This window comes from Aristolochia californica, unplaced genomic scaffold (assembly GCF_029961685.1).
Source record: "Aristolochia californica isolate CCGP_79_NKW_82.1479 unplaced genomic scaffold, dmAriCali1.0.hap1 SCAF_7, whole genome shotgun sequence".
Taxonomy (NCBI): domain Eukaryota; kingdom Viridiplantae; phylum Streptophyta; class Magnoliopsida; order Piperales; family Aristolochiaceae; genus Aristolochia; species Aristolochia californica.
In genome coordinates, this window is record NW_027182268.1 from 1,586,955 (window position 1) to 1,607,394 (window position 20,440).

Here is a 20,440-nt window from a genome sequence, read left to right on the forward strand (position 1 = left end):
AATGAAATACCACTATCAATTTACAATCACCCAAATAAATTATATATAAAATTATGCATATATTTTACATAAAATTAGGCACGACCTTTACATAAAATTGGACATAACCTATATATATAATACCTGTATCAGGGTGGACATGACTTCTACTTAAAATTGGGCATAATCTATATATATAATACCTACATAAAATTACTTTCTTTTTTTCACAAGCCTGCTAGGTTCGAAGCCACCCCTAGCATTAAGCATCTCGTCAATGGAAATGGCAGATAGCATGGGAAATGGTAGAGAAGGGCATTGGAATAGCGGAATCGCAGAGATGGAGTGGAAGACGACAACTCTCTTCCGGTTCCGAGACCGAGAATCCCGAAAATGTCCCAAACCCCCCGAAACCAAGACTCCCGAAAATTTTCCAAACCACCCCAAATCCCACCGCTCGTTTAAATTAACAAGTCGGCTCGCGAGCCGGCGAGCCGAACTTGGCTTCGGGCAAGCTCCTTAATAACGTGATTCTGGATCTCGAACTCTGCTCGAGCTCGAAAATACCGAATCGAACAGAACTTGTACTGAGCCACTCGCAAACTGACTTGGTTCGAAGCCACCCCTACCAACATTTATCTCCCACTCTATAGATGAAGAGAGATACTCTCCCTTGAAGCTATCAACAAGAAGGGGGATGAGGGGGGAGATCCCGCTTCCCCTTTCCATTTTACCTAAGAAGAGGGTTATTTAGTGTTTCGGCCTCACCCTCTCCCGCTGCCATGTTGCTTCCTCTTTTCTCGCTGCCCACTCTCTCAAAACCGAACCATGAATAATTTTATTTTGGTAATTATTTTATTAAGTTTATACTACACTAAAATTTGTTTTGTTTTATTATTAAAATTTTTTTTATTAATTATATTATATTATTTACTTTTAATATTATATTAAATTACTAATTTAAGAGTAGTAATTAAAATATTATAAAAGTAAGAATTTGATAAGTATCTAGACATTATAAAAGTAAACATTTTTTCCTAAGTATTCTATATTTTATAATTAATAAATTAATAATTTTATTTTAATTTGTAATCATTGTATTAATTTAGATTAAACTAAAATCTATCTTATTTTATAATGAAATACCCTATTTAATTATTTATTATATTAATGACTTTTAATATTATTTTATATTACTAATTTTGGAGTAATAATTAAGATATTGTAAACATTAGAATTTCTAGACATTATAAAAGTAACCATGTCTGTTTAGTTATATTATTTTTTATATTTAATTAAATTAATACTCAATTTTAATTTTGAAATTATTTAGCTTATTTTGTTGAATATAATAAAGTAGTTTTTTCAGTTTAGCATCTCTCGTCTATTCCTAGTCCCGTGTTTAGTTCAGGCATCACTCATTCCTTTCCCCCTCTCCTCTTCTCACTCTGCCGCTGCTCGGAGAATCGCTTTCTGCTCAGCCGAAAGCTTGCTTGTAGTGGGATGTTTTAATGGAAAGAATTACTTTGGGATATCCAGAAAGCAATCGCCTTTCCCCTCCTCCCTTATAAATCACTTTCCTCTTCCATCTTTCTCACGTTTCTTCTTTCTCGAAGGCGACAGATACAGGAACCCAGAAAACAACCAAAACCCGTCCAAGAAAAAAAAGCCTCGACAATGTCTCTGGTCCCTCATAATCTCAGTTTCACCCCTTTCGGAAACTTCCGCCTCTATTGGTGCTACCAGTGTCAACAGACGGTCAGAATCTCCGTTCCGACGTCCGATATCTTCTGTCCACGCTGCTTCGGTCAATTCATCGTCAGGCTCCATTTCCCTCGTCGCCGCAACGTCGTCGAGCTCTCCAACATTGACATGTCTCCCCGAGACCGCCTTCTTGAAGCTCTCTCGCTCATACTTGGGCCGGTGCCTCCGCACCTTTCAGGTGAAAATGGCAGACCTCGGCCGGTGCACGGGCCTATGTCCTGGATCATCTTCCGTCCTATAGGCCGCGTTCGTCCTGCGCCGCAGTCGCCGCCTTTTCACAACCCCAGGGGTCCTCCCGCCGCTGGCACTGATTCCAGAAACTACTTCATGGGTCCTGGATTGACTGAACTCATCGAGGAGATCACCCAGAATGACCGCCCCGGACCGCCTCCTGCGCCCAGTTCGGCGATTGATTCGATGCCTACGGTGAAGATAACACGGACCCATTTGGCTGATGCTTCAACATGTCCTGTCTGTAAGGAGGATTTTGAAATGGACGAAGAAGTGAGAGAGATGCCTTGCAAGCACGTTTACCATTCGGATTGTATTGTTCCTTGGTTGAGGACGCACAATTCATGTCCGGTTTGTCGGCTTGAGTTGCCAAATTGGTGCGGCGATGAACAGCAGAATAATGAGGCCCATCACGGCGGAGAAGAAGGAACCTTAATGGGTCCCCGTCGACGGGGAAGGTGGAATCCCTTTGCCTTGTTATGGCCTTTCCGTTCGAGACACGGCTATCGTGATTCTCAGGTGCATGGCATTTCCAATACTCGTCGTCGTAGTAGTTGTTGGTAATCTTGTTCGTATTAAATAATTCTCCTGAAATATGAAATCCTACTGATTGCAACTACCTAGTCTTCTTCTTCAAAACCCCCCGTCCTTCTTTTGCGTGAATACAAAATTTCTCTCCTCTGGACCTTCTTGAATTTCCGTGTTCCTCCTTTCCCCATTGTTGCTTTGCTTGCTTAATTTTGCTCTGATTGCATTCATCTGTGTTATAACTGTTTATTCTTTCCAGAATTTAGTTAATGGTGGCAGTCTTGGCTACCTCTTTCCTCCTCTATAACCTCGGCGGCTGGTTTCCAAGTCGTGAATCTTCTGTTTCAGATTGAAGTTCCCATTTAAGTTCTTAATTTGGCTGAAGCTGGTAATATCTCAATCCTGTATTTCCATTAAAACATTCTCTTTTAAAGATTACAAGATGTAGACAATTTAGCTTCCTCCACCTCACCTTATACTATTTTGGAGGCAGGAGGGTTCTAAATCTCAGTGGGTGTTCACATGAAGTGGAGCTTCAAATAGCTGACAAACTTGTTTTCTAAATTTTATATGTAATGATTATTTCATAATACAATATTACACTATGCAATATGTTACACCTAACATCATACATAAATTATTCATTCTTTTTAATAGTTTCATACTATAATTGGATGTAATGTTTATTAATGATAAATAAAAATATAGCATCACTATTACAAATTTATTATAGTGTTAATTTAATATAATCTTAATTTTAATATTATCTATAAACTAAATTAGTAGTTGCATGTAATTATATGTTACAATAATTGAGAAATATAGTACTAAATTGAAACGTTTATTTATTTTTATATTCTTAATTATATTTTAATTATAAAATCGAACACTAATTTTATTATAGGTTACTTAATAAAATAGTTAATGTATAATTCATGAAAATTTTATGTTTAATACAACATTTAATGTCATTTTTTGCATAAATGCATGTTACATACCCAATATATTGATCGATAAATAATGTGTAACATCTGATACAAGTGCTTTTAGAGGGGTTATTGACTCACAATCTAACACTATGCGTGGATGGTGACGATTTAGAGTGGTAGGAGTAGCCATAACATTCGGAATTGTGAAAAAGGTATACATTAACAATATTTTACAAATATATAGATCACATATAATATAAAGAAAATTAAATTATAATTAAACATGTTGGTACAATAATGAATATCATAAATTTTAACTATGAGTCAATTATGTATTAAAATCTTTGCCCACATGTAGATTTTGATGAAATAATGACTTATGTTTTATTTTTTAGCATGGATTGTATTAATAAGTATACTATGTATGTGTGATTTAATATGCCTCGATATGAGCATGATTGAATGGTAAGCGCCCATTTGGTGACATGTGACAATGGTATGAAGCAGGCTATAAAGAACAAATGGAAATGCAAGACACCTCTCCATCAACAGGAGGAATTTTGACATATAATAAGTAATAGATACTGATATTTAGTATCTTGATATGAGTTTAAGTGGTCATAATTAAAAAAAATATTGATAATTATTCACGATATATATGTATCTTTACTTGCTTCATGATAAGAACAAAAGATTGGATGCTTTTAAAATTTATAAAGCAAATATAGAGAAGAGGAATATTATAGACAAACACCTAGTTCATTAGCTAAGTTTCTTGAAGAACATGATATTGTAGGACAATATGCTATGCTGGATCACCAAACTAGAATAGTGTTGTAGAAAGAAGAAATTAGACTTTATTGGACATGGTGAGGAGTAGGCATAACAACTCTAGGCTATCTATATTTTTATGGAATAAAGACTTTCAAACAACTATGTATATTTTAAACTAAGTTCTAATTAAGGCAAGCTTCTCTCTTTCAAGCTAGACTTTTTATAGAAGGTGGCACCTTTGAAAATCAGGCCATACTCTTTCAGATGGTCAACAAATAGAAACACAAGGTGAACATGGCCTACCCCCTCCGTTGCAGCATTTGTTAACCACCTTTCATAATGATCTTTTAGAACCAAAAGGCCTACCACAGAGGTGGCTCTATGACCACCAATTCGAATTTAACCCTACTGCTAGCCTCATATTTAAAAAATGGAAATTGGATTATTGATCAGGAAGACGTTTCATGAGGGTATCATTAGATTGAGTAAAAGCCTTTAGGACAACAAATCACTACCAAACTAGAAAGATGGGTCTTGGAGGTTGTGTGTGGATTATTGGGCCCTCAACAACATTACTATCAAATATAAGTACCCAATTCCTATAATTGATGAATTGTGGGTGCATGATTTTTTTCCAAACTAGATCTCCTCTCGAGTTATCATCAAATCCAAGTGGTTGATAGTAACATTAAAAAAATTGCCTTTCGAACCGATGATGGCCACTATGAGTTTTTGGTAGTGCCTTTTGAGCTAACTAATGTCGTGCCTTTCTTTCAAAGCCTAATGAGTGATGTCTTTCTCGTGGCAACTTATGCTAGTATCTTTTATGATTTTTTTAATCTATAGTAAGAATCTGAAGGAGCATCTACATCATTTGCATGAACTCTAGAGCATACTCCAACACCACCATCTTTATTTTAAATTATCCAAGTGAACTTTTACTTCTCTGAAAGTTTATTAGATAAGGTATTAAAGAGCAGTATGAAAGAGTTTTACATCATTCTCACATTAAGAAGTCTCACAGAGCCTGAATTAATATGGTAGAGTCTAAGAAGAGTTTCACAGAATGAGGTCTCATAGAAGAGTCTCAGTTAAAAGTGTTTTAGTTATATTAGTCTTCTATTTATGTTTAGTTATTCAATTGTTCTAGGACTTATCTTTTAGTGTTTAACTTGGGTGTCACTGGGATAATGGTAGTTTAATTATAATTGGATTATTTCCTCTATTATAAATGGAGGCTCATTGTACTCAAATTACATTTAGTCAATGAAGTATTTATCTTTTCAAAAAAATCAATATAGTATCAGAGCGGGTTCTGTGAGTTGACTCGATCAACCAACAGAGATAATTTGATCATTTTCTGATCTATCATCTCTAGTAGTTTCAGTTCATATTCTCTCTTTTTTCTTTCTTTCTTGTCCCAATACCCTTTGTTTTCTTGGTATTAGAACTTCGTACTGAACTTTTCATAGTACATATTATATATTTACTGAAAGATCTACAAGTCTACTTTCCAAAAAAATGACAATTAGAGTTTTCTACAAATAGAAATTTATATTTGAAGTAGCAAAAGTTAGATTACAATAGTAGTTCGAGTAGCAGCAGCACAAAAACTTCAACTTTCAAAGCATTTTATACCATCAATAAAGAGACTTTATATGAAAATATATATCAAAAGCTAAGTTTATTTTCTTACATATCCAAAAAATTCTCAATCTGAGTTTTTTTAGGGAGATATCAATATCAAAAGAGTCAATGGTCATGTTGGCCTAAGAAGAAAGAGTACACAATTATACCAAATTAAAGAGTTTGAAATCTATCAATTTTTTTTTATCTAAAAATACGTATATTTTTTTAATGAAATGTATAATTGGATGAAATTTATTGAAGTCTAATTTCATAGTGAGAAAATTTCATATCAATTTGATCTTTAATTAAGGAGATATTCACATTGGAATTAGTAAGGGTCGAGCTATAGAACGAAGAAAATCAGAAGGTCATAAATGATTCATAAAAGATTCAAGAATAAAGTTTTTTTTATGTCAAATTAGGTTTCAATTTAAAGCTTTTTGAGTCTATTTTCTTGAATAATAACCGTTTGTGATTCCGAGCTATATTTTTTGAGATATCAATATCAAAAGTACCAAAGGTCACTTCTTCCAAAAGTCTCTCATTTTTCCTATTTTTTCTCCTATTATCTCTCTATGCATTGATATGAATTGAGTTTCCTTTTCTCATAAAATCCATGTTTTTTAGTCACAATTCTCTTCTAATCAGAGAGTTTTTGTCAAACTTTTTCACTCCATGATTTGTTCATTCAAGGTATGCAATATCTTGCTTCAATATTGCTTTCAAGTTTTGCTTTTATTACTTGGTTGTGTATCTCCTGCATAGTTAACTCTAAAAAATTGTGATTACCCCAAAAAAGTTATACTTGGTCAAATTTATTAAGTTCTACCATTATAGTATCCCCTAGATTTAAAAATATGTCACTTCGAAAGTATGAGTGTTGCATAATCACCTCCTTTCGATTAAAGTTATTGTCTAGTATTTATGTAGTTTTTCTTCTTGTGTTTTCGTCACTTCAAAGCAATACCTAGACCCACTACCTAAAAGTACAGGAATATGCCCAACATCCAACTTTAGTTAAATTTTTTGTTCTTCACCCAAGAGGTGATTTGTGTTTGAGCTACCCTTAAAAAATGAGTAGTCAATTTGTTAAGCCCTAAAGTTGGGCAGTTTTTCTGCTTTTAAAATTGAGTGGAGTGTGTTTTAGACTATGACCATTTTGACTAGTGTATGTGGCTTTGTCGTACGACTATAAGTGATTTTCTTCTCCTACATTATGTTTTGTTCAAGTTGGGTCTATATGTCCTTTTTATCCCCAACTTGAGGGACAGACGTAGAAGAAGAAGTACAAGAAAGAGGTATTTTTTTCTACTTGTTGTGGTTATTTTATATGACCAAAATATTCAATAAATGAGGAGCACAACAGATGAAGTTTTTGCAACTATGAAGATTTTTTTTAGCAAAAGAAAACTGAAGACCAAAAATCTTTTTCATTGCAAACTAAAGTTATAAACTCCAACTTGAGGGGGAGTGTTGAAGAGTAAGTATGGATAGAGTCTTACATGACTCTCACAGAGCTAGAATTAATTTGGCGGAGTCTAAGAAGAATCCCATGGAAGGAAGTCTCATAGGAGAGTCTCAATCAAAGGTATTTTAGTTATGTTAGTTTTCTGTTTATGTTTAGTTGTTCAATTACTAAGACTTAATTTTTAGTGTTAACTTTGGGTATATCTAGGATAAAGGTAATTTAATTGTAATTGGATTCTACTTGTTTCCCTTGTATTCAAATTACATTAAATCAATGAAGTTTTTCTCTGTTCCAGAAATTTAACATAAGGCATGTAGTATCTCGAGAGGGGGTATCAGCTGAAAATGATAAGATTCAAGCCATGCAAAATTGGTCCACACTCACCACCTTGAAACAATTAAGAGGATCTTTAGGGCTAACTTGGTATTATAGATGGTTTGTCAAAGACTATACTAAAATTTCTTTTGTCTAGAATGAGAATGTTACCAAAGCTTTTGAGAACTTCATACGGAAAATGTGTACTACCCCAATATTGGCTTTGAAAATTTTCTTGAAACTTTTATTATTGAATGTGATATCTTGGGATCCGGTATTGGGCAAGTCTTGATGCAAGAAGATCAATCAGTTGCCTACTTCAAACAACCACTCAAGGGTAGAATGCTTTCTTGGTCCACATATGAAAAGAAAATCTTTGCTTTGGTCCTAGCAATTCTAAATTGGAGATCCTACCTAATTGGAAGAAGATTCACAGTTCGAACCGACTATTGTGATAGATCACTACTTCTATGCAGTAAAGGCGGTTAATCAAATTATGGTAATTAAAATAGTTAGACTATCCAAATGTAGGAATTATTCAATTCTTATCATTTACAATATATTGTTAAAGGAAATTATAATGAACCTGCTACATCATTTGTCGAAGAAGTCAATCGAAAAAAGGAGTTCAAAAACGTAAAAAATTTAAAAAAAATTCTATTAATTGATGATACAATGTTCGAGAAAATAACACATTACCAATCATCAAAATAAGTTTAAAGGATTTAGTGAAACCTTCGAAGAAGTTGATAAGGAGAAAAATGTATGAAAAGCCATGCATTTTGTTTGCTAAACCTCATTTCACTATTTTCTTAACACTAAAGTCACTCTCACTCTTCAGGAAGAACTTCCAAGACAGTTAATCATCATGGGAGATTCAAAACACTTGATCATTAGATCACTTCTCTTCAAATCACCCTTATTAGTGTAACACTGGAAAAACCAACCCCATGAAATGAAACACAAACGTCTATCTATCACTTTCTCCAGTGTCCTGCACCCAGTGATGCATCCGAAGTGCAGTCATTAGAATATATTTGTATGTGTAGACAAGAACCTTCAAGTGTCACCTTTCTCTTATTCGTGTTCGTCAGACGGCCGATGGCACTTCTAATTGGTGGCTTTGGTGAAACGACGACATCTTCAAAGAAGCCGTTTACCAGGAACAAGGTGATTTACTCATGCCATATGGAGCATTAGTCGTCAGTTAACTAGGGTTTTTTGGTGGCTTGTAGTTCTTTAGGGTTTTTTTTTTCATAAATGAATGAACAGAAGTGGAGTAGATACATGGTGGATGGCAATTATGTATTGTGATTAAGGTCAAACTACTGCTGCTGCTGCTGTTCCAAAACAATTGATCCAATATCAAAAGAAAGATTCTTTATTTGAACTTGTCTCAACTATGAAGTTTCTTGTTTATTACTTCTATTTTATTGGCCATTAAGCATCTTTAAGCTCAGAAACAACTTAAAAATCCGCTACCTGATTCGTCGATTACTCATTCATTATAGACTGTAAAGGAAACAAGTAACACTCTGGCTTCTTACTAAACTTCAGAGGAAACAAAGTGGGAACTAACATATATAAACTATAAAAAAAAAATTGTAAGTCTCATAGTTTAGAAGCCCAAGTAGGTTGCTGAGTTCACCAAAATATAAAAAAATGAACAAGTAGCATAAATATCCCTGCATTTTCAGTCTTAGAAAACTCAAGAACAGCAAAAGAAGGCAGAAGAGTGAGGAGTCACTCTCACTAGAACGAGATTTATGAGATGCTTCCCAACAAGACACATGGGGTCTTGCTATTTGTGGACCAGCTGATTCTCCTTATTATAATGATAATGGTCATAGCTAATAGTTAATTATTTTAGTAAACCATATTATACAAGGATGATTTGATCATTAATGGGTTTTTTAAAAGGCTTCTCTTTTTAATCTTCTTAAGACATCTTCATAATCCTTAGTTTTATGTGGAAAAACTGATATAAACCATAAATTTCTCTAACCCATTTCTGGTCTCTAACTCTGTCCTTGCTCCATTTTGATCAATCTCCAATAGAAAAGCCACTGCCGTAGGAAGAAAACAACAGATGAATAAAAATGTCCTAATTGTCTTGCTTCCTTGTTCCAATTAGTACAAATCAATCTTCCCCGACTTGCATGAAAACTAAACATTCGCTAACCGACTTGTCTTTTGCAGTTCGTGACTAATTAAGTATGGTTACATCGATATCATCTTGTCAAACTCACAATTCCTTTAATCATCTGTTGAAAAAATCTTTTTTTTTTTTTTTTTTGTCAATCCCCATCAAGTGAGTATTCAATCTAAACCATGATTGTTTGAATTTAATCATAAAGAAATAAGCAACTAGTGATTAAACGTAGTAAAACTTTTGCCTCAAAAACATCCAAATGAAACAAACAATACCCAGTGATGATAGAAATGGAACCCACAAACAGAATGTTAGTTGTCACAATTTGGACTCCCACTCTTAGTTCTACTTTGATCTCTGCAAATGACCAATCAATAGATCATATCATGACAGGTGTCTTCTAATGGACTGAATATCCAAGAATTTGGAGAGTGATTGATTCAAAACAAGAGTGCTTCCAATGGTTTTGGTGGGTGACAAAGAATTAAAAATGCTTGATTCCAAAGTTGTTGCTCTACCTACCAATTAGGGGCTTAGGCATGACACATTATCAAGTATGTTTAAGCAAAGTCCACCACTAATCAGTTTTTAATCACCAAGGTAACAACTCATTGGTGTGAAGAAAGTGGGATTAGTGTAATTTGGAAAAGATCTCTTCAAGTGGTGAACAACCCATGAAGAGAGTAGTTCCTTGTCAAAGTTCATAAATGTGATGCTTCCAATCCATTCGTTTAGACGATATGTGTTGTGTTTTTGGGGACTCGACATCGATACATACAGACATACAGATATTCACCCACGCTTTTAAGGGTCTGTTTGGAACCCATGGAAAATAAAAGAATAATCATGGTTTAAGGGTCGGTTTTCTTGTCTTTTCTTTTCTAGGGGTTCACGAAGATAATCTTGAGTTTCAGTTTCATTAATTTGGAATGCAAGCTTATTAAGTTAAACTTTTGTAGGTTAGTGGAAAGCAAGGCATCTTTTATGTTTAAATTTTGATGAAAGAGGGAGGGAGGTATTAATTAAAAAAGCCAAACTTGTCAACTGATAATGGACCTCATCAAGCTCACTGACAAATGAACATAATTATCTGATCGTCGTGCTCACATCTGCTGTAAATTTGGATCATCATCTACAAAATTGAACTTTTGCAACATCAATCACGACGTTATTATCCTAATCAATACTTAAATTACCTGAGGTGAGCTTACAACTGCTTGGACTGAGTTTTTAGTTGTAATTTTTAAGCTAAATTTTACAGCCATGGAATAATGGAAGAAATGGTGGAGTTTGCAGTAGCAGACTGCCTCTGCCGGCCGAGTGACCCTAAACCTCTCTGCATGTTTCCGACCCACCAAACACACGCAAGCAAACGTCCGGATCAGAGCAACATTCGCGGACACCCTCGCCATTCCTCCATTTCTCAGGGTCTTCCCCCATCAAAACTGTACGGAGGCCGACAATCAATCCCCCTCTGCCGGCAGGCTGATGTCAACTCCTCCCCGGTCAACCGCCGGGGATCTTCTCCTAATGGCCACCCGGACGTGGATGTACGTAACTGATTAAAAACAAAGAGAAAGAGTGAAGTGTAGTTTAAGCTGGAAGAGCTTTCACTTTGATGATTTCTAACTCTCCATTAATTTAATCTCTTCTTCATTACTTACGACGAATAAGACGAGGAGGAAGCCTAGGAAGTGCTCCATTTAATATGAGCCTTGCGTGCTATTATTTTTCTTCCCGGCCTTATACTCAGTTACTAATCCGTCTCTTTCTTCGACCTCTTCTCTCTTCCCGCCTTTATATCAGATGCGGATATTTCTTTGTTACTCGGCAAGAGTAAAGAGAGATGGAAGAAGCAACTGAGCTGGATTTCTCCGGGTCCAGCACCACCACCACTACGATGGACGAGGACGTCGCCTGGAACAATGACTGGTCGCCCCTGGTCGACTGGGAAGCGCTCTCTGGACCCGATGACTTCCGGGTTTTGATTGAATCCATGATGGACGAGCAGGAGGTGGAGGATATGGAAGAGTGGCCGGTCTTTGAGGGAAATGGGGTTGAGGCCGCGGTCGTCATGCCAGAGGTGGAGAAGGTCGTGGAGGAAGAGGAGGAGGAGGACATGAAGGGGTTGAGGCTGGTCCATCTGTTGATGGCGGCGGCGGAGGCGCTGACAGGGGCGTACAAGAGCCGGGATCTGGCTCGAGTGATATTGGTTCGGCTCAAGGAGTTGGTTTCCCCCACCTCGGTTTCCAACATGGAACGCCTCGCGGGTTACTTCGCCGACGCCCTTCAGGGCCTACTCGACGGCGGCGGCTCTCCCTCAGGGAAACAACCGGCGGAGCCCCACCACATCCAGAGCGACGTCCTGGCGGCTTTCCAGCTCCTACAGGACATGTCGCCGTACGTCAAGTTCGGTCACTTCACCGCTAACCAGGCGATCTTGGAAGCGGTAACAAACGACCGGAGGATCCACGTCGTGGACTACGATATCATGGAGGGTGTCCAGTGGGCGTCTCTCATGCAGGCTCTCGTGTCAAGGAAAGACGGACCACCGGCTCCCCATCTCCGGATAACAGCGGTGACTCGCGGAGGCGGGGCGGGGCGGAAGTCGATCACCACAGTGCAAGAAACCGGCCGGAGACTTACAGCTTTCGCGGCATCGATCGGGCAGCCCTTCTCGTTCCACCAATGCCGACTCGACTCAGACGAGAATTTCCGGCCGTCGGCGGTGAAGGTGGTGAAAGGGGAAGCGCTGGTTATCAACTGCATGCTGCACCTCCCGCATTTCTCTTACCGCATGCCGGACTCCGTCGCAAGCTTCCTCACCGGTGGTCGGGGACTGGGGCCGAGGCTGGTGACGCTGGTGGAGGAGGAAATGGGTCCCACCGTGGGTGGCAACACCGAGTTCGTCGCCCGGTTCATGGACTCGCTGCACCATTACTCGGCGGTCTATGACTCGCTGGAGGCGGGTTTTCCAATGCTGGGTCGGGCGAGAACGTTGGTGGAGCGGGTCTTTCTGGGGCCGAGAATAGCGGGGACGCTGGCCCGGAATTATCGGAGCGGAGCGGGAGACGAATGCTGGACAGACTGGATGACCGGGTCTGGGTTCAACCCGGTTCGGATCAGTTATTTCAATCATTGCCAGGCCAAGCTCTTACTGGGCCTATTTAATGACGGATATAGAGTAGAGGAAATCGGGCCCAATAGACTTATTTTAGGCTGGAAATCTCGACGGTTGCTATCTGCATCTGTTTGGGCTGCTCCTGCCAGCCCAGCTTCTTCCCAAAGTACCCCTCCAAATTCTGATTTTTAAATCTTCTCTGTTATTGGGTCATTTTCAGATATTTAATTTCATTTAAGGTCAGTGATGTTTACAAACTACCCGATATTCCCTGCGCGTGCGTAACGGGTATGACGGCACGTCTTCCCAGCCTTTCTTATTTACTATTCGCCGTGGCTATCATGAACCTCTCCTACGAAGATATCTAGGTTCACGGAACTACCCATGATTGATCATCTTAAATTGTACAGGGCTCATATTATAAAACATGATTGATCGACATTAGTTGATTGATTGATCATCCAGAACGATTATATTATTTAGATTAATCGATCAATATTATCCAAGTAAATAAAGTTTACATGGAATGATTCGATAAGATAAAATCTTGCTAGTCAAGGATATAAAGCATGATCGATCGTCTCCTGATAATGATCGATTAACTTAATTTTTCAATACCAATGATATATCGAGCTCTTTTCTATGTACAAATGATATATCTTGAGTTTTAATTAAATCGAAATGCAAACTGTGTAGAACGGTTGCCGTAATTTTTGACCAAATAATGCTTTGATGCGAGGCTGTTTTGTCTCGGTGACTTTTGGCGATAAATTGGGAGTGTCAGATCATTCCGACTCCAGCAATCCTGGGCAATCCTGCGGCAAAACCCATTTAATGATTGAATCTCCTATAGAACTCATCATTCAAAATGACAGAATAATCACTGTTAGTAACCACGCTGAGTGGAAAAATGAGCCTTCACCTTGGAAAAAAAACAAGATTTGTCCCCCATCTTTCCCTCGTAAACCCCAATTGATCTGAATGTAGTCAATTTCCAATTTCCGCAGCTGTAACCATTATGATTCATAACTAGCTTAAAAATGCCTGAACATCCACTGCGATTCTTGCCAAGAAATCGCCTACGCGGACGGACCACGAATGCTCTTCGTCTTATCTTAATTTGATCTCTGATCCTTTCTGAGTCCAAACACGGAGGTCATGATTAACCACAGCATGCGTAGTTTAGTCCCAGAATGGCTGTAGCATGATCAAGGATCTAACGATTTCTGTTTGCCCTATTAGAAAACATGAGCCAGACAGACGGCAACTCACTTTGCGATTTTCGTATCATCAAACGCCTATAAATTGAGAGCATTGTCATGGCAACGGCACCCATCCCCCCAGCCTTCGTCTTCTCTGCCTGCTCTCCTGTAACAATTTCGGCTTTGGAAGATGAAGTTGTCACACTTGGCAGTCAGCGTGATGGTGGCGCTTCTCCTGGCTGGTGAGGCCCAGGTCTCGGTGTCGCTTGTTTGCAACGCCATGGAGCTGAGCCCCTGCGCAGCTGCAATCTTCTCGGCGGTCCCTCCGTCTGGAGCATGCTGCGGCAAGTTGTCACAGCAGAAGCCTTGCCTATGCAAGTACCTCAGGGACCCGAATCTGCGAAAGTACATTAACTCAGGCAATGCCAAGAGGGTGGCCGATGCATGCAGGGTTCCCTTCCCTAAGTGCTGATCCGACCTCCATGACTTTCAAGATAGATAATTTCATTTAGTTGTTGGGTAATGCTGCTATCGGTTGTGATTATTATGTTATGTTCTCTCTCCGTTTAGTTTTCCTCCGTGTGTTTCTCTGTGTAATTCGTGCAAATGGCTGCTAGTGGTAATATGGACGTGCGTCTTTGTTTTCTGTATAATGTAAGAAATTACTTAGAAATAAAGTGATGGTGGATCGTAATTGTTATGATTTTACAGAATGATATGATCTCCTTCCGCCTGTATCTGTTTTCGATTTCTCCTCCTGAAACAAAAGCACTCCTCTGAGAATCCTCTCCTCCTCCGGACAAGCGAGAGCCTAGAAGATGCTGGGTCAGAAAGAAGCGAAAAGTAGAGCACAGATTTTGGCTCATCGGGAATCGGGGGGAGTCCTTGCTGCATACAAATACAAATGATATAAGATATTTATAATAATATCACCTAAGGGGGGGTTAGTCCCCCAAACGGATTTTTTAAGATCAGGTTCATGTCCAACATGAAGATCATGTCAGTATGTACATGAAGATCATCTTCGCACTTGGTGTTAGTATTGATGATTTCATGTGCACTGGAAAACAATTTCCGGTGTAAGTGCCCCAACACGAGAAAAACATAAAAAACAAGAGAATCCCTAAACCCTTAGGGTACACTTAATTACAACATAATCCTTAAACCCCACATTAGGTAAAACGACCATTATTACTACACGAATAAGTTATTTAATGTATAATTAAATATATTAATATATGTATTAATTGAATTAGATATTTTATCGTGCATTAATATAGTAATTACATGAGCCAATGAAACATGCACATGATCGATTACAAATAATAAATAAATAACGTTATAAATAACAAAAACGAAAGTAATACGTTGAGTTATTAATTTATTAATAACATATGATATACTTTAACCTAAAAATAAATAATTTAAGAAAAAAAATTGATCTAATCATAACTTTAACGCACTATATATTTGTACATAATATATTTTATGTATTATTAATTAATAATATATTATCACAAAATTTAAAACCATTGGTTTAATTAACTATAGCAATCGGATAATTATGCCAAAATAATTTATCAAATATTTATTTTAACAATATTTTAATTATGACTATTAAATCACTATTTTAATATAGTAATTATAAAATAAATATATTAAATAAATAAAAATAATTATTTTATAAATAAAAATATTTTTTTTATAAATTAAATTTATAAATTAATGATTTTTATGACGATAGTTTATTTTTTCCTAACTTAGGAAAAATTAAACTATCGTCGTCTTCCTCAGCAGCGAACAAACGGGCAACGCCAATAGAGGTGGTGCTCCGACGGTACGCCGAGAGGGAGGCCGAGAAGCTCTGCAACAGATGCTCGACCTACCGTGCTCTGCTACGGAGGTCGAGAGGAAGAGGAGAGGGAGGATGGCCGACGGGGGGAGAAGAGATGAACGCCGAGAGAGAAGAGAAGCCGCCGCCGAGGGAGGAAGGCCTCCCTCCCTCTCGACCTCCGTCGCAGAGCCTCTCGGTTTCCCGTACTCTACAACGGAGGTCGAGAGGGAGAGGCCGTAGAGAGGGAGATCGAAGTGAGGGACGGTGGAGACAAGAGAGGGAGCAGAGAGCTCGGGGTTTAGGGAGATTACAGAGCTGTGGGAACGAGAGAGGGCTGCGTTAGAGAGAGCCCCGCGCGTGAGTCATGTACATGACTCTCAAAATCGGGCGGAAATCACTTTTCGTCGTTTACTCTTGGGACATGAACTCCTGAGTCATGGATGATCATGTACATGACATGAAGTTTGGCACTCCCTAACGACATCAGGACATGAACTGACTAATGCGCATGAAGATCGTGTCTTGAGTCATGTTGACTAACCCCCCCTAAGTTTGTTTATGAATTTCAACACTCCTCCTCAAGCATTGGTGGTGAAAAAACATAGTATAACCCCAGTTTGGTACATGCAGTGGATTGAATTTAGTAATATATTATTTACGTATTTTATTTAATATTATATAGTGAAAGAAATTATTTAATTAAATAATATAAAATATTTTTAGACATGAAGTTAGTTTTATCCAATATTAAGTAAAATGTGAATACCACCCATTTAAGTTTTCTTGAGTTAATTTATCTATATATTTTTCTAAAATTAGGCTATATATATGTTATTTTTTAAGTTACAAGATGAATAAATAAATATATAAAAATATTTTTATAAATATTATTTTATAAATTTAAAAAATTCAATTAAACATGGAATAAAAAAAGTAAAGTATGATTAAAAATATCTAAATATATAAGGGAATTAAGGCAGCTAAGTAGAATCTATAGCATAATTAGGTTAATATAAGTAATTTTGTATAACTTAGACCTGGTTAATTAATTATGGTCCCTTTCCCGACAAGAACTATCCTAAGGGAAACAGAAAATGGAAGAAGATGCCATTTATGTCTGCAATATTTGAATGCAAGGAGATTCGAAGCTGGGACTTATAATCAGTAATCGATTCTACCTCATTTATAGTCCCACATGGAATGTTGGCTTATCTTTTAAGCTGTATTTGACCAGAGCCACTGGATTGTCTACCCGTGAGTAACGAGAGGGTCTGAACAACTGCAACGACGTATCAGGCCATTCTCGATAGTCACTTTTTTGTGTTTTTTCCTTCGATGTGGCCCACGTTCTCGCTCCCCCTCGCCTTTCCCTTCTGGCCCCCGTCTCCTCTCTCTCTATCTCATCACGTTGATTCTCTTCTCTCCCTTTCGATAGTTCCCCTGTAATATCTGTAAAATCAACTTCAAAATGTTTTCTAATCTGGCTTTTATTACCCGTGTTTCTCAGGGACAACCGGATACGGATCGGTACGATGAGACTACCTTCTGCAAGTATGGCTCAGATGCGGCGACGGTGTACGGACTCTCCGCCTTCCTCGCTGTGCTGGTGAGTCAGGGGGTCGTCACCGGCGTCACTAAATGTCTCTCTCTCTGTTCTGGAAAAGGACTCACCGCCGGACCGGCCAGGAGCTGCGCCGTTTCATCCTTTGTGCTTTCCTGGTAAGTCAAAACAAAAGAAAAAAAAAACACTCTCCCATGGTCCTACATTGCTCAGTTCTACTTCCACTAAATATCTCTATTATTTTTAACAACATTCACAAACAGAACTTTTTATTTCCAGATTTCAAATCTCCCCTAACCTTACCAAGTAAAAATCCTTTTTTGTTGAGGACCTTTTATTGTGATTTAGGTGTACTTTTCTGGGTGCGGAAGCGTGTCTTCTGGCCGGGTCCGCCAGGAATGCTTACCACACCAAGTACCGCGCCGAGTTCGGCGTTCAACACCTATCATGCGCAGAGCTCCGGGAAGGGGTATTCGCCGCCGGGGCGGCGCTCATCTTGCTCACCATGCTCTTCTCACTCTTGTTCTACTGGTCCCACGCCAAGGCCCACACGGGAGGGTGGCAGAAGCACATCAACGAGGGCGTCACCCTGAGCCCTTACCCCCAACCCGGGGAGTTTGGCAGCGAAAAGCCCTGATCACCACTGCACTCTCTCCTCTTTTACTTTCTCGGCTGCTTCGACCCTATGGACCATACTATCGACAATTGTCCACGTTTCATCAAATTAGCAGGTCGCCAACAACAGTGACGTGCGCATGCGGGTCCCACAAGGGTTCGTGACAGCACAAACTGGCGATGCATCGGTGGGCCCTATCTTGTGCCAGCTCGGACGTGGCGCCCCAGGAAAAAGCGACCGTTTGGAATTTATTTATTAAATTATTTAAACTAACTAAAAATAAAAAATAATTAAAAAATGAGAAAATTAAAAGGGAAAAATCACGTTATATTAAATAAATTCAGCATCACGTAATTTGAAATTGCAGTGAAAACTAAAAAATAAAATAAAATTTAATTAAAAATATAGAGAAAAAGAACAGGTCAAAAATCCAAACCCACATGATCAAGGAAGACCCAAATATCTAAGAGTATTATTATAAGATAGGTCACACAACCAAGGAAAATAAGACCCACCATGATTACTACAAACTGAGATCCTTATCGCATAAGTTGGAAGGTCAAGAACGACTCGCAAAGACATTATCTTATGGTTACGACCTTTTCTAATCAATCTTACTAATCGCACGAAGAAGATGGATAAGATTCATACATTTTTTCCGACTCCTTGTTGTACCACAAAAGCAATATACGAATCAAGATGTCAATATTTTCATTTATCTAAAACTTACCCATTTTCATTTCACCCTGTGGCTGAATTCCAACTTCTCTTCATCATTACATGATTTGTATTGATAGCACTTTGTAACCCTATCCTATCTCATTTATATAAACCCGACTTAAACTCGACCCATCCCAATAATAGAATGGATAATTAATTTGGTTCCTTAATCAATTTTAAGAAGAATTTTTTTTTTTAATTTGTATGTCACACCGCTACACCCCAATTATTTGTAAATTATTATTATTATTAATATTAAAATGTAAAAAAAATTTGGTGGGACCATGGAAGGGGAATCGTCAAACCTTGTAGCCAGACAACAGACAACGGACCACATGATTCAACTTTATCTTCGAGACATAGAAGCGAAGTGGGCCCACAAATTTTTAGAAAGTAGTCTTCGTTTTTTATACCCAAGCAAATCTTTTTCCAAACCCGTCTATTCTATTTCTATCAAATGATATAAGATATTTATAATAATGTCACCTAAGGGGGGGACTATCCCCCAAATGGATTTTTGAAGATCAGGTTCATGTCAAACATGAAGATCATGTCAGTCATGTACATGAAGATCATCTTCGCACTTGGTGTTAATATTGATGATTTCATGTGCACTGGAAAACAATTTCCGGTGTAAGTGCCCCAACACGAGAAAAACATAAAAAACAAGAGAATCCCTAAACCCTTAGGGTACACTTAATTACAACATAATCCTTAAACCCCACATTAGGTAAAACGACCATTATTACTACACGAATAAGTTATTTAATGTATAATTAAATATATTAATATATGTATTAATTGAATTAGATATTTTATCGTGCATTAATATAGTAATTACATGAGCCAATAAAACATGCACATGATCGATTACAAATAATAAATAAATAACGTTATAAATAACAAAAACGAAAGTAATACGTTGAGTTATTAATTTATTAATAACATATGATATACTTTAACCTAAAAATAAATAATTTAAGAAAAAAAATTGATCTAATCATAACTTTAACGCACTATATATTTGTACATAATATATTTTATGTATTATTAATTAATAATATATTATCACAAAATTTAAAACCATTGGTTTAATTAACTATAGCAATCGGATAATTATGCCAAAATAATTTATCAAATATTTATTTTAACAATATTTTAATTATGACTATTAAATCACTATTTTAATATAGTAATTATAAAATAAATATATTAAATAAATAAAAATAATTATTTTATAAATAAAAATATTTTTTTATAAATTAAATTTATAAATTAATGATTTTTATGACGATAGTTTATTTTTTCCTAACTTAAGAAAAATTAAACTATTATCGTCTTCCTCAGCAGCGAACCAACGGGCAACGCCAATAGAGGTGGTGCTCCGACGGTACGCCGAGAGGGAGGCCGAGAAGCTCTGCAACAGATGCTCGACCTACCGTGCTCTGCTACGGAGGTCGAGAGGGAGAGGAGAGGGAGGATGGCCGAGGGGGGGAGAAGAGATGAACGCCGAGAGAGAAGAGAAGCCGCCGCCGAGGGAGGAAGGCCTCCCTCCCTCTCGACCTCCGTCGCAGAGCCTCTCGGTTTCCCGTACTCTACAACGGAGGTCGAGAGGGA

At 37.7% G+C, this 20,440-nt stretch overlaps 3 protein-coding genes across 3 annotated transcripts; all 3 read left to right on the forward strand.

The window, feature by feature from the left end:
• The first annotated feature begins 1,656 nt into the window (after positions 1-1,656).
• Positions 1,657-2,855, forward strand: LOC137936171 (E3 ubiquitin-protein ligase RZF1-like). The gene is made up of 2 exons (XM_068780733.1): positions 1,657-2,493; positions 2,769-2,855. Exons 1-2 carry the CDS (start codon positions 1,657-1,659, stop codon positions 2,853-2,855), a joined length of 924 nt encoding a protein of 307 aa, XP_068636834.1.
• An 8,760-nt stretch (positions 2,856-11,615) lies between these two features.
• Positions 11,616-13,082, forward strand: LOC137936172 (protein NODULATION SIGNALING PATHWAY 2). Its single transcript, XM_068780734.1, has one exon. It carries the CDS (start codon positions 11,616-11,618, stop codon positions 13,080-13,082), a length of 1,467 nt encoding a protein of 488 aa, XP_068636835.1.
• Positions 13,083-14,236: 1,154 nt separating this feature from the next.
• Positions 14,237-14,773, forward strand: LOC137937850 (non-specific lipid-transfer protein 2-like). The gene has a single exon (XM_068783032.1). It carries the CDS (start codon positions 14,283-14,285, stop codon positions 14,562-14,564), a length of 282 nt encoding a protein of 93 aa, XP_068639133.1. The 5' UTR covers positions 14,237-14,282; the 3' UTR covers positions 14,565-14,773.
• Positions 14,774-20,440: the final 5,667 nt, after the last annotated feature.